This window comes from Rhinolophus ferrumequinum, chromosome 7, assembly GCF_004115265.2.
Source record: "Rhinolophus ferrumequinum isolate MPI-CBG mRhiFer1 chromosome 7, mRhiFer1_v1.p, whole genome shotgun sequence".
Classification (NCBI taxonomy): domain Eukaryota; kingdom Metazoa; phylum Chordata; class Mammalia; order Chiroptera; family Rhinolophidae; genus Rhinolophus; species Rhinolophus ferrumequinum.
In genome coordinates this window covers 9067290-9080976 of record NC_046290.1, presented here as the reverse complement: position 1 = coordinate 9080976, position 13687 = coordinate 9067290, and the positions used below count along the sequence as shown (strand labels likewise).

Below are 13687 nucleotides of genomic sequence, written 5' to 3'. Positions count from 1 at the left end.
TGGACCACAGAGGAAAAACATTTTTTTCCAGCTTTTTTGAGATACAGTTGACATATAACATCGTGTCAGTTTAAGGTGTACAGTGTAGTGATTTGATATATTTATTTATATGTTGCAGAATGACTGCCACCACGGCATTAGCTACCAGCTCTGTCCTGTCACATAGTTACCGTTTCTTTTTTGTGGTGAGAACGTTTAAGATCTGCTCTCTTAGCAACATTTAAATAATATTTTATACTTAATACTTATAAGCTGTACATTAGATCCCCAAACTTGTTTGTCTTATAACTGGAAGTTTGTTCCTTTGATCAATCTCTCCCCATTCCGCCTCTCCCCCACCCCCTGGTAACAATCACTCTATGAGTTTCATTTCTTTAGAGTCCACATATAGTAAGTCCTCACTTAATGTCATCGATAGGTTCTTGGAAACTGTAACTTTAAGCACAATGATACTTGGAATGAAATTGGTTTTACCATAGGCTAATTGATGTCAACTAGAGGTAAGTTCCTACAGCATATTTCCGGTCATGAGAACATCACTAAACTTCTAAATAAAGATCCCAAACCCTTCTAATAGCAACCATTCATACGAATGTGAGCTACACATACATTTAAGAACGATTAATAGAAACAAGTAAGATAATTCTTTCCCGACCCGCTTATTCCAGGTCAGGGTCGTAGGTGGCCTGAGCCTCTCCTGGCAGCTCAGGGGCCAAGGCGGGACCCACCTTGGACATGACGCCCTCCCATCATGGGGCCACTCACACACACCCACACTCATTTAGACTGGGACAATTTAGACACACCACTTAACCTGATGTGCACATCTTTGGGATGTGGGAGGAAACTAGACTACCCCAAAAACCTGTGCAAACATGGGGAGAGCGTGTGAACTGCACAGAGACAGTGGTCCTTGCCAGGAATCATTTTTTTTGTTTCATCAACATTATAACAAAACACTGGTGAACAAAAATGACATTATTCAAGGATCTGCTGTATAAGTATGTGTGTCTTTCTCTGTCTGATTTATCTCACTTAGCATAATGTCCTCAAGGTCACAAATGGGAGGATGTTCTCCTTTCTCATGGCTGAGTAATATTCCGTATGTGTGTGTATGTTTGTGTGTGTGTGTATGTTGGGTGGGAATTAATGCTCCCGAGACCGCAGCCATATCCTCATCCAATGGGGAGAAGGGTTGGTGGCAGATATCCCACTTCCTGTCTTTTAGAGGGCTGCCACATCTGTGACAGCTCAGCAGTGCACCCTTCGTTGGCTTCTCTCCTTTTCTGTCTCACTCTCTCTTTCCCCTGACTCCAAAGTCCCAGCACCCACATCCTGTCTCGGGCTTTGCTTCCGGGGGAATTCAAATTAGTACAGCGGGCATGGCATGAGAAGCTCCGTAAGGCACGCGAGATGCCTGGGTTTTATCCTGTGGGTGATGAGAATCCATGGCGCTGGGGCGTGGTGTGGTGGTGTGGTCCGCCCTGTGTGTAGAAAACCATCTGGAGGCCATGTAGAGAATAGACTGGGAGACAGGCAGGGCAGTCTGGTGTCATAAGAAGGTGACAGCCGGAAAAAGATGCCTAGTCTAGGGCAGAGTCCACAAAGGTGGAGTGTCACCACGCAACAGCTTAACCGTTTGTTTTCTTCTACCTGCCCCCAAAGAAAGGAGAGTCTGTGAGACGGATCCTTTCAGGGACTTTGCTAAACCTTTGTGTTTGCGGCTTATGCCTCCCTGTTTGGTCCCAGAAAAATGACTGGCCAGTCAAGGACGAGTAAGATTCCTCACGGAAGGAACAACTCAAGCCAGACGCAGTCGTGGGGACCAACAGGAGAAGCCATGAGGTTCACAGATGGAGGTGCTCTCCATCTATTCATATGCATATAGGTTTTTGTCCCTCGGGGAAGTTGAGACTTACGGTCCAGCTGCCTGCAGGCAAGGGGGATTAACTTAAATCGGTTTCATATTATGATGTATAGGATTCACAGATCTTGAGATTGACAAGCTTTATCTTCCTTTCTCCCCCACTGAACTAATAAAAGCTGATGCATAGGCCCAATTCGGGGCTTCCAGTCCTTGAGACTGGGGGTCCCTTGGCCTCCGCACATAAACTCTATTCATGACCACTGTCTTTTCTTAACCCTGTGCCACCCTCCTCGCTCCCCACAACTCTCGTCACGCGGGACACGACAGTGAAGTGATCAGGACAGTTGCAAAATGCCTAGGAGGAGAATTAAGAAGGCTTAGTTTACCCAACATTTTGAACGTGAAGCATTTTTTTTCTTAGAATGCTTTTATAAAAATATGATGGTATTCTGAATGAAGATGATACAATTCTGCCTAGTACCATCACGAAATGCTTTGTGGTAGTTTTTCTTATATGGGCAACAGACCAGGTCCGCTTTTTACCTATGACACTGTCATACACTTTAAGAGTTTGCTGGCCTTCTGTAAGGGGTGATTAGATTTAAAAAAGTGTTGCCGGTCTTATGGACATCATATTGAGAAAGCTGAATTGTGACTAAGTTGAACTTCAGCACCGTAAAATTTTACAAACAATTACCCCGATTCTTTGGTGATTTTGAAAAAAAGAGAACTCTAGTGTAAATTTCTAAATGGGTTTTAACGTACCGCCTTTTCTGATGTGCACATGTTGACCTTTTACACAACGTGTAATATGTGTCATCTATTTTTATGGTTTTATACTTTAAGCCTTACTCTTTGCTCCTCTGTTTATCAACCACAGTCCCTTACGTGTAGAATCTAAACCATTTAAGAGTAGTTTTAGAGTTTGAAGTATTCAAATACCTTTCTTGAGATTGGCCACAAAAGAAAATTCTTGATTCTTACAACAGCAGTTTAACTTATTTTTCCCATATAAGCAAGAGCACACCTCAGTAAATCAAAGCTGACAACGGAGAGGTTGAGGCATTTTCTACTTGTACTAAGGTACAAGATTTCATCTAGTGTACCACAAACTAAAAGGATTTTGAACTGTGGAATTCGAAAACCTTCCAGATTATATTAATTCCTTCATCAATTCCAACCTGGCATTCTTTTTCTCCTCTTCTGTTACATGCAGTTTTCTTTTACAGAAGATAAAAACAAAAGTGCTTTAGTTAATAAAATGTGATGAGGCTAAGTATGATAACTTCGACGTGCAGTAAGACATAAGTTTTTTTTTTACATATACAATTACTTATTATATATTATATTCATGTGATACTATATGACATACGTATGTTGTCTGACTAAATTAAAAATGGAAAATTTTAAACTCTTTGATGAAAACCAAAGTAATAAGTATCCTAATAGTTGTAAATATACTTCCATGTATTCATAGTAAAACAAATTTTTTGTTCCAACTAAAAATTATTATTAACATTTTATGGGGAACAGCATGATTCAATATGCTTTATTATTTTTAAAATGCATGTTGAACAGTGATTTAAGGGCCTAAGTTAAATGTTGGCTTTTCATAATAGTCATGGGTTACAAAGTCATCCTAGAAAGGTACTGGATTCAAATGAAAGAAGGACACCAGTAAACACCTATCCTAAATCTTGATATTCATTTTCAGGCACAATTGCCAATATTTTCAATGCAATGTTGCATTTTTATTTTTCGAATACCTGCTGACAATATGCCACAAATTAGTGACTATTGCCTAATGATGACTTGTCACCGGAGTTGTCTAAATTTGGATTTACTTGGTACAGATTGTGGAAAACCACACCGGGAAATGAGGATGAATCCCAAAGCGATAACTGCGCCACAGATGTTTGGTCGGCTTGACGTGGCCACAAATGACTGGACGGATGGGATATTTTCTACTCTTTGGAGGAAAACATTGAGGGCTAAGAAAGGTAGAAGATGAGTTACAAGTATTATTTTTGACACGTACTGCTCGATAAAATTATTGGCGGCTATTTAGAATTAGTAGAATATCTACATTCTCCATATACTATTTTAGCCAAGACCAAGAAGTTATCAATCAGTATGATATTTGTGAATGTTGAAATACTGAAATTATTGATAAGTGTATTTAAAACCCCCCTCACCTTCCTTAGTTTTTGGTTCCAAAGGGAACGATTTTCCTTTTGAAAAAAATATTTCTCTATTCCTCTGATATGAGAATAAAATAGATGGAAAAGTCTGTTCAAGAAAATTGGTAGTATTGAATAAAGTGATTTTACTATAATTGTTTTCACTGAATATTTAAAAAATATTATTCTTACTCAAGGGCACCCTATTTAAAAAACACACAAATGTTTCTATAAAATCACAGGAGGAGGTGGACTTCTTAGGGAAGAAAATTATGTATATCAAAAATGAAGTCCCTAACAGATTATTCTGTTTAGATGTACTATGCTAATGCTTGGTGGTGGTTTAAGGAAATCGGTAAGGCTACATATGTGTATGTATCTTTTTCCCCGGCCTTTCATGGGATATTCCAGGGGAGCATATCTGGATAGTTCTTGATGGTCCAGTAGATGCCATCTGGATTGAAAATCTGAATTCCGTTTTGGATGACAACAAAACTCTCACCCTCGCCAACGGTGATCGGATTCCCATGGCTCCAAACTGCAAGATTGTTTTCGAGCCTCACAACATTGACAATGCTTCTCCTGCTACGGTCTCAAGGAATGGGATGGTTTTCATGAGCTCTTCTATCTTGGACTGGAGTCCTATTCTTGAGGTATGATCGGAGGCTTTCTTTCTATAATGAAAGAAGGAAACAGATCCTTTAGCATTTTCTTCTCCAGTGCGTGCTGATTTTTCTGTAGACTTGCCGTGTAATTGCATTTTAAAAATTCATTTTCATTTTTTGTTTTTTTTTCCAGTTACAGTTGACATTCACTATTATTTTATTAGTTTCAGGTGTATACTATCGTGGTTAGACATTTACATAATTTATGCAGCCAGGTGGGTACTAGACTAATTGGTGGGATCACTGCATAAATTACATAAATGTAATTGCATTTTAATGCTAATCTTCATGGAGGCTCCTTGAATGCTCTGGGACAGTCAAACCCTGATTGCCCCTTATACATTTCTTCAGTGCTCTTTTAATCACGTTAGATCTGATTTCCAACCATTGGGTCGTGGAGTAATTGTGAGGCCCAGGTGCATCAGTAAGTCCACCAAACTGTGACCGAATAAGTGAAATGTAACTATCACTTTGGGGATTCGTGACAGTTTTCAAAGGTACTCATTTACATGGAGTTTGGGGCAACCATCTTAGAATATTAACTTGAAGAAGACAATTTATTAAAATTACATATAATAGATTTTTATTAGATTCAATAGTCATAATATTAGTTTTAAATTTGTACTTATAGTATAATATTTCAGATAATATCTCTTCAATTCATGATATGGTATATTATTACCATCAATATATTCTGGAATATATTGCCTATAATTAGATTATAATTAAATGTCTTGTATACTTATTTTACCTAATAAATACTCTATGGTAAGGCAGAATGTTTCTTAGATAAGCCATCTGTAAAATCTTTTTTGACATTGTTAGTCAAATTTATTGTTTTCATTTATGTAACTTTTCTGCAGATGATTTTGATAGAAAACTTATGAATTCATAATTTAGATAAAGTAGATGTTTATTTTATGTTGCCATTAAATTTTTATGGTTCTCTTTCTCTGTTGGTATATCCTAAATTATGATAAGTATCTTCAAAATTTATACAACCCCAGTTTCAAAAGGTTTTAGCTTTGGTAAAGTATGAAGATGTGAAGAAGGGGATTATATAACAAAATGATTCTGACAGAGTTGGATATTTCACTAAAAATGCTTCTAAAGATTTCAGATTTCACAATTATCCATCCATTAAGGAGGATACAGAGCAAGGGTTTTCAACCCTGGTTTTGCAAAAATAATCACTAATGACAGTTCTTAAAATACGAATGATTGGGTCACACCCCAATCCTACCAAATTAGAATTTCTGGAGAGGAGGGTGCAGAAGTTGTTTTTTGTCTTTTTAAAGCCCCACAAGAGATTCAGGCTTGGTAACCACAAATACAGCAAAGTCCAAGTGAAAATGTATTTATGATGTTCCCCAAGTGCTTCCAATTCACAAAGACTTTACAAATTCCTTTTATGCTGCTAGCTAACGAATAGTTAGAGTTTGCTATTTATGGAATAAGTTTCAATTATGTTCTGTCCATGGTGCTGCCGAATGGGACCTTTACATTAATGTTACACCTACCTAATATTTTCACCTGCTTTTAAATAATGCAATTTCTTCTTGCAAATGGTTAGGAAGAAGCAAGACTCACAAAGAATCTGGTTGGACATGCTGAGACCAGGGCAAAGCACCTCTGAGAGACTTAGAGGGCGGAGCAAGGGAGAAGGTGTCTGTGGGGCTCTGTCAGCCTTGGAAGCCACGCTGATTACTTGGCCCTGTGTATGAAGTATTTTGGTTCCCTCAACTTGAAAGTGCTATGTTTTGTTATTGTCCGTGTGGAGCAATGGTAAATTCATGAACTGATGAGTAATTTGGAATCAACCTTTCATTGCTTCTGTTCAGAGTCTCTAAGAATGAGCTGACTTCTTGATGCCGAGGGAACTTTCTTCAACTTAAGAAAATATTGTTTTGTTTTAAGCGGAAATTTTGCTACGAATCACATGCACGTTCGTAATACTTGGTTCTACAAATGACTAAATTCTCCATTTTCCTGATGTTTTTCATCTTAGATGTTTTTCTACATTGGTTATTGATGAAATTAGAAGACAAAAAAAAGGGAACAGCTAGTTGTGATAAATCTTTGTTTCCCATTTTGTAAAATCTGGGCATGGATTTCCTTTGTTCATATTTTATTCTATTTTCTTTTTCTAAATTATTTCCATATATTTGCCTCCTTATTTTTTTTGGGGGGGGCAGGTAGGTGGAGGCCAGGCCAAGGACCTGTGGGCCCCTTCCTGAAGCTCTGGCCTAGCTACCCACCCCCTCTATGAGCATATTTTAATTAAGAACTGAAGACTTTTTCTCCATCTTGGACTCAAGACTTGAGCACATATGTAGTGTAGTAGATGAATATGTAGACGCTGGCTCCAGACTCTGGGTTTGAATTCTGGCCTTCCCATCTGCTGTGTTCCCCGAAAATAAGACCTAGCTGGACAATCAGCTCTAATGCAATCTTTGGAGCAAAAATTAATATAAGACCCAGTCTTATTTTACTTAATATAGATGTGGTCTTATACAATATACGACCCGGTATAATATAATATAATATAATATAATATAATATAATATAATATAATATAATACCAGGTATAATATAATATAATATAATATGATATAATACAATACAATACCGGGTCTTATATTAATTTTTGCTCCAAAAGACGCATTAGAGCTGATTGTCCAACTAGGTCTTATTTTCAGGGAAACAGGGTACCAGCTGTGGGATCCTGGGCATGATACTTAAATTCCTTGGGCCTCCATTTCCTCATCTGCAAAAGGAAGATAATAATTCCTACTTCACTGAGTTGCATTAAATGAGTTAACACATGAAAGAATTTATAGGAAGGCCTGACCTATCCTAAGTGCAATATACTCACTAGATATTATTATTTTTATTTTTAATTGGTATTTTAAAAACTTTTGTCCAAAAGTGGCCATTTTCCAGGTGTGCTAATAAATTTAATTAATGCATTAATCTGTAAACTCACAGGGTTTTCTTAAAAAACGCTCACCTCGAGAAGCTGAAATTCTTCGTGAGCTGTACACCAAATCTTTTCCCGATCTGTATCGCTTCAGTATTCAAAACTTAGAATACAAGATGGAGACGCTTGAGGCCTTTGTGATCATGCAAAGCATCAACATGCTGCAAGGCCTGATCCCTCCGAAGGTAACTCGCTCCATTTTCTAGAGAATTTCTCTCTTGTTAGTGGAGCCATACAGTGCAGTGTGATATTGGAAATTGATTCTCTTCCTGCTGTGGGGGAGGGGAGGGCATTTCAAACATGGACCCTGCATTTTTTTTTTCTTTTCATTTTTTTTTCCCACAAAGCAAGCCATAGATTTGTAATTTAGTTGCAAGTTCATAGTCATGGAATAAGCATTCTCAGTTGATTTCGCAAACCATCTTGGTTGGTATTCCCAGAGATCAGTCCTGCATTTGTTCCCCAGTTTTATTCATCTTTCCCTTGTTTTTGTTTTGGGGAAAAGCTGTTGTCCCTTTCAAATCTTTGCAATTTTCACTGAAACCACAAAGCAAAGTTTTGGTTGGAGAATTAAGTAACTAAAATTTTTCTTTTGTGCTCAGGAGCAAGGTGTGGAGGTCAGTCCAGAGCACCTGGGGAAGCTGTACGTTTTCTCCCTGATGTGGAGCGTCGGAGCGCTGCTGGAGCTGGAAGGCCGGCGCCGGCTGGAGCACTGGCTGCATTCTCAGGAAGCACTGACCTTGGACCTGCCACCTGTAGCGGAGACCGAGGCCACCATATTTGACTATTATGTCACGTCTGATGGTGAGCATGGTCTCTTCCATTCACATGTAACACACAGGAATAGTTATTTCCAAATGGCTAATATTTACACACTAAATATACATGTATATGTATATGTATACACACACATATAGTATAATCAAACAATACGGTGAATGTTTAAATAAAAAATTTAGTAAAAGACACATGGCCATTAATCCCCTTCAAAATACTCCCCGTCACTTCGAAAACACTTATCCCATCATTCTTGCCACTTTCTGAAGCAGTTCTGGAATCCCCTTTAGTTGTGCTGTTGTGGCTGCTTCGATCTTCTGAATCATTTTGACTTTGGGGAAGAGTCAGAAGTCTCATGGTGCCAGATACGGTGAATAAGGTGGATGAAGACACAATGTAATGTTTTCATTTGACAGAAATTGCCATACCAGAAGTGATGTATGGCACGGAAAAAAAAAACACATATATATATGTGTGTGTGTGTGTATATATACACACACACACACACACACATGTGTGTATACACACACACACACACACACACATATATGTTTTCTAAATGGTAATTAAAACTCTTGGTTGTAAAATAAAATGAAAATTTTCATGTGTGAAGAAAGCTAATTGTTCTTTTTAAAATATTTATTTATTTATTTATTTATTTATTTATTTATTTAAATATTTATTTTGATTGTGTCCCAAATGCACACTTTCCCCTTGTTAAATATATTATGTATATACTGAACTTTTAGTGAGTTAAAAACAAATTTAAAAAATCCCCAAATCAGATCCATTTCAGCTTTTCATTTGATACAATCAGCAATATATGTAAAAATTACAATGTGTGAAGTGTGTTGCCAAATACAGTAGTACCTTGGTTTTCGAACGTCTCCGTTGACGAACATTTGGGTTTACGAACGCCATAAACTCGGAAGTAAATCTTTGGTTTTCGAACATGCCTTGGAAGTCAAATATGTCACGTGGCTTCCGCTGTGTGCAAGATCCTGAGGCCTAGCTGTCGGCTATTTTCGAAACTTTCAGAACTCGAACTGTCTTCTGGAACAGATTATGTTAGAAAACCAAGGTACCACTGTATATGTGGTATCTATACATCTATTCTGTATATATACTTTAAGTATTTATGTGTGTATACATATACAAAGTACATATATACACATATATGAAGTACATATGTACAACATTTATGTGTGGCATCCTAGGATCTTTTATTTTTGGACTTACAGTTAAGGAGGTGGGTAATGAAAAGCTTGTAAGTTTTGACATTTTAAAATTTTAGGTACATACTACTGTCACAGTGTTCTGTATTTTAGATACACTTTATATTATTGAAACCTGCGTATTAAAAAGAAAATTCCAAAATATGTCTTAATATTTCCTCCGGTGCCACTTTGGAACAGTTTTTGGGGAAATTTTTACTCAGCTAACATATACTTAAACAGTACTTTGATCTGTGATTCTATGGGGAGTTTTTGGGGAGGTTTGGAGCCTTCATGAGATGTCATGTATGTCTGCTCATTACAGTTAGTTAATTATGAATAGGAGTATGAACAGGTAATGTTCTCCGTTCACCTCAGGTAAATGGATGCACTGGAACATGTGTACCGAGGAATATGAATACCCTTCTGACACCATCCCAGAATATGGCTCCATTCTGGTGCCAAACGTTGACAATGTGAGGACGGACTTTCTAATCAAAACCATCGCCAAACAGGGCAAGGTACAGCGTGTTAACTTTGGTTAAAAATAGCATATTTTAAAATGTCACTTGAAAACACAAAGCATCCTACATTTATGTCAGAATATTTTATGTTGCTGTTTAGAATAAATGAAAAGATTACCCAAATTAGTATACTCCTTTTATTATTCCCCAATAACAGTATTAGAGTTGAATAGCTCTAATTCATAATTAATTATTTCTCTTGTATTAGTTAGAGAGAAAGTGAATTTTGACTTCTTTTTCTAAAGAGAAATTCTTCTCTTTGGATTATTGTATCAGTTTGCTTGGGCTGACATAACAAATTACCACAGACTAGGGGGCTTAAACAAGAGACGTTTTGTTTTGTTTTTACACAGTTCTGGAGGCTTAAAGTCCAAGATTGAGGTGTCAGCATGTTTAGTGTTTCTCTGACGCCTCTCTCCTTGGCCTGTAGATGGCTGTCTGTCTTCTGTGTCTTTATCTGTGTGCAGACAACCCTGCTGTTTCTTTGTGTATCCAAATTTCCTCGTATAGGGACGCTAGTTGACTTGAGCTACAGCCCTTCTTAATGGCCACATTTTAACATAATCATCTCTTTAAAGATTCTGTCTCCAAATACAGTCACATTCTGAGGTTCTGGGAGTTAGGGCTTCAACATATGAATTTAGGGGGACACAGTCTAGCCCAATGGCAATCATTTTATTGTATAATACTTCTTGGAATGTTTTTCTTAACTTCTGTTTTAGGCTGTGCTGTTAATTGGTGAACAAGGAACAGCCAAAACAGTCATAATCAAAGGATTTACGTCAAAATACGATCCTGAAAGTCACATGGTCAAGAGTCTGAACTTTTCTTCTGCAACCACCCCGCTAATGTTTCAGGTACTGGCTCTTTGGTATTGTGCATGGAGCCCAGGTTTGTGATAAACTGAAGGCTCCAAATCGTCACTATTCTTCTGTGCCCACTGAGCTGCCATCTCCACTCTCACAGCTGTGGTAAATCCCCTCCATATGTCTTCCATTATTTCTGTTATTCAACTGCAATGGAATCTCTCCCTAGTTGGATTATAATATATAATCATCTTAAATTATGGAGAAATGAAGAGCTTATATAAAGTGTTCGAGGCCTCAGTACTGTTTAAAATACCTACCATGTTTCCCGAAAATAAGACTAGGTCTTATATTAAGTTTTGCTTCAAAAGATGCATTAGGGCTTATGTTCAGGGGATGTCATCCTGAAAAATCATGCTAAGGCTTATTTTCTGGCTAGATCTTATTTTCAGGGAAACACGGTATGTACAAAAGGTGTGAACATGCAAAATCCAAAACTGGAAGACATTGTTTATGCCTTCACAGACACCTACGTCCTCTCCCTAGTGTCTGCTTTTCTCTGGGTGTTACTATTATTCTAGCCTTTAAGCTATACACACTGGAGTCATCTTTGATTGGTCTCTTTTGAATCAAGGGCTGTTAATGTATCAAAAAACATACTTTTCGCATCTCTTTCTTTTTCTTCATTCTCCCTGTCTTCCTCTACATATTCCACTTCTTCATGATTCCACACCTGGGTGTTAGCAGGCAGGAATCCCCAGCTGGTCTTTGTTCAAATCTGACTCTCTTCTAGTTTCACCTTTATTCCCCTTCCAGTCTCTGGTTTCCTATATTGTCACTTTTCTCTTGTGGTTCTTTGACTTAACATTCCAGAATGGCTTCCATTATCAATTGCAACAAGGGATAGAAATCTTAGAATCTTAGCATCTTAAAGATTTCACCTTATCCTATCATTGAGGAGTGTCCATGAAAAACATCCAGTCTAAGAGAAAACATGTAAGAGTTTATTTGAGCCAAACTGACGACGATTGCCAGGAAGCAAAATCTCAACCGATTGAGAAAATGTTCCACGAAATGGCAGCTTGCAGCTTATTTTATACATAGAATCATAGAATCAAAGAGGAGGGTTACATGAAATCCACTGGCAATAGATTAAGGCGGTGGGAGAAAGCAAAGTGGAGAACTCTCTGGGATTGGATAAAAGTAAATTGGAGAGACAGGTACTTCTTTCACATAGGTGGGTACAGGATAGTTAATAGTTCATAGAGATGTTAATCAAGAGACAAGAATAATAATGAGGGATACTGTACTTTCCTGCTCTGGTCCAGAAAAAGGGATTATTGACATTCCAAGGATGTCATCTTAGGTGCAAACAGACAATAGACAGGCCCACTGAAATGCACAGATTAACTTTATGAAGGAAGCTAAAGATGTGACTTCCCGCGATGGCCCACTTAGTTGTGAAATTTTTTACGCTCCCGCCATCTTATGTGGTTATTTTCAGTCTCCTGAGCTTGTCAGGTTTAACCCTGGGCCCCTTTCTGTCCTCAGGAGTAACAAAAAACAAAATCCCCAAATTTGCGTTATTTTTGTCAAGGAAGCTGTTAAGACTGCCTGTGTTTGCAATGGCTGGCTGCTTGTTTTCTCCTGTTCCTAAGTTGTTTAAAACCCTGTTGAAACTGGGGAGGAGATCCTAAATGTCAGTTCATGCTGCAGTTGTTTTAAAAGCATCTTCCATATCTGTATTAGAACAATTGATACATTAACAAAAAAGATGCATTTCATAAATTGAAAATGGAAGGGAAATTTTTAGAATACAAATCCAAAGAACTTCACTTTTGATTAACTTTGTTGTTCTTTAGTTGTGGGAATGAAAATGTCAAAAAGCAGTGAAAACTGTTAAGAAAAGAGCCCCATCGTAGCAGTTATTTAATGTAACTGGTGACTGCAGAGAGCCAATAAACTAAGATCCTTGATTAAACTTCTAAATAAGATTGTCCACTCTATTATGCTCGTTGGTTAGAGAACATTTCCAAAACTGGCTAGCCTTTGTCAAATGATTACCATTTACACAGTGTTGTGACGGGATGGTCTGGGTGGAAAGTCAACCCCACATCGCAGTGACACAGCTGTGCTATTTGTGTTTGGGGAACAGCACATTAAACTACCCTCGGCTGACAAGATGTTAATACCGTATTCTACACGTTCCTTGATATTCTTTTACATTTAAATAACTTTTGTTGGTTTTACTTTAGGAGAATATCCTTTTCAAAGGTTATCATTATAACTTTACTTGTGGATGCAGGTTTTAAAACATTAAATCAAGGTGTGATTTTATTCATTATGTTGGGTAATTATCTAGTTATTCTCATTTCTTGAGACTGGATTAAATCTTTAGGGCAGCCATGCAATTCTGACAGTAACTACCTGGAGTTACTAAAGACTGTACAGGTGAAGGGCTCAGGTACACAGCTGTACTCAGGACTTCCTGCACTTCAGATCACATGCTCAGGGGTTCCCAGGCCACTGACACTTCTGAACAACTGGCTACAAATTTAGGGGTTTCTATGACCCTGTCAGTTTTGATAATTCACTAGAATGACTTACAGAATTCAGGAAAGTGCTATGCTTATGATTACGGTTTTAATATAAACGACATGAATCAAGATTAGTC

General features: G+C 37.8%; 1 protein-coding gene across 1 annotated transcript in view; it reads left to right on the top strand.

The window, feature by feature from the left end:
• The window catches only part of DNAH5 (dynein axonemal heavy chain 5), a 210324-nt gene that overhangs the window by 105414 nt on the left and 91223 nt on the right, over positions 1–13687 (top strand). The window contains exons 42-47 of the mRNA XM_033111135.1: positions 3721–3867; positions 4459–4700; positions 7701–7877; positions 8295–8496; positions 10062–10204; positions 10930–11064. Coding sequence (XP_032967026.1) covers positions 3721–3867; positions 4459–4700; positions 7701–7877; positions 8295–8496; positions 10062–10204; positions 10930–11064 — 1046 coding nt within the window. The remainder of the gene's footprint in view (positions 1–3720; positions 3868–4458; positions 4701–7700; positions 7878–8294; positions 8497–10061; positions 10205–10929; positions 11065–13687) is intronic.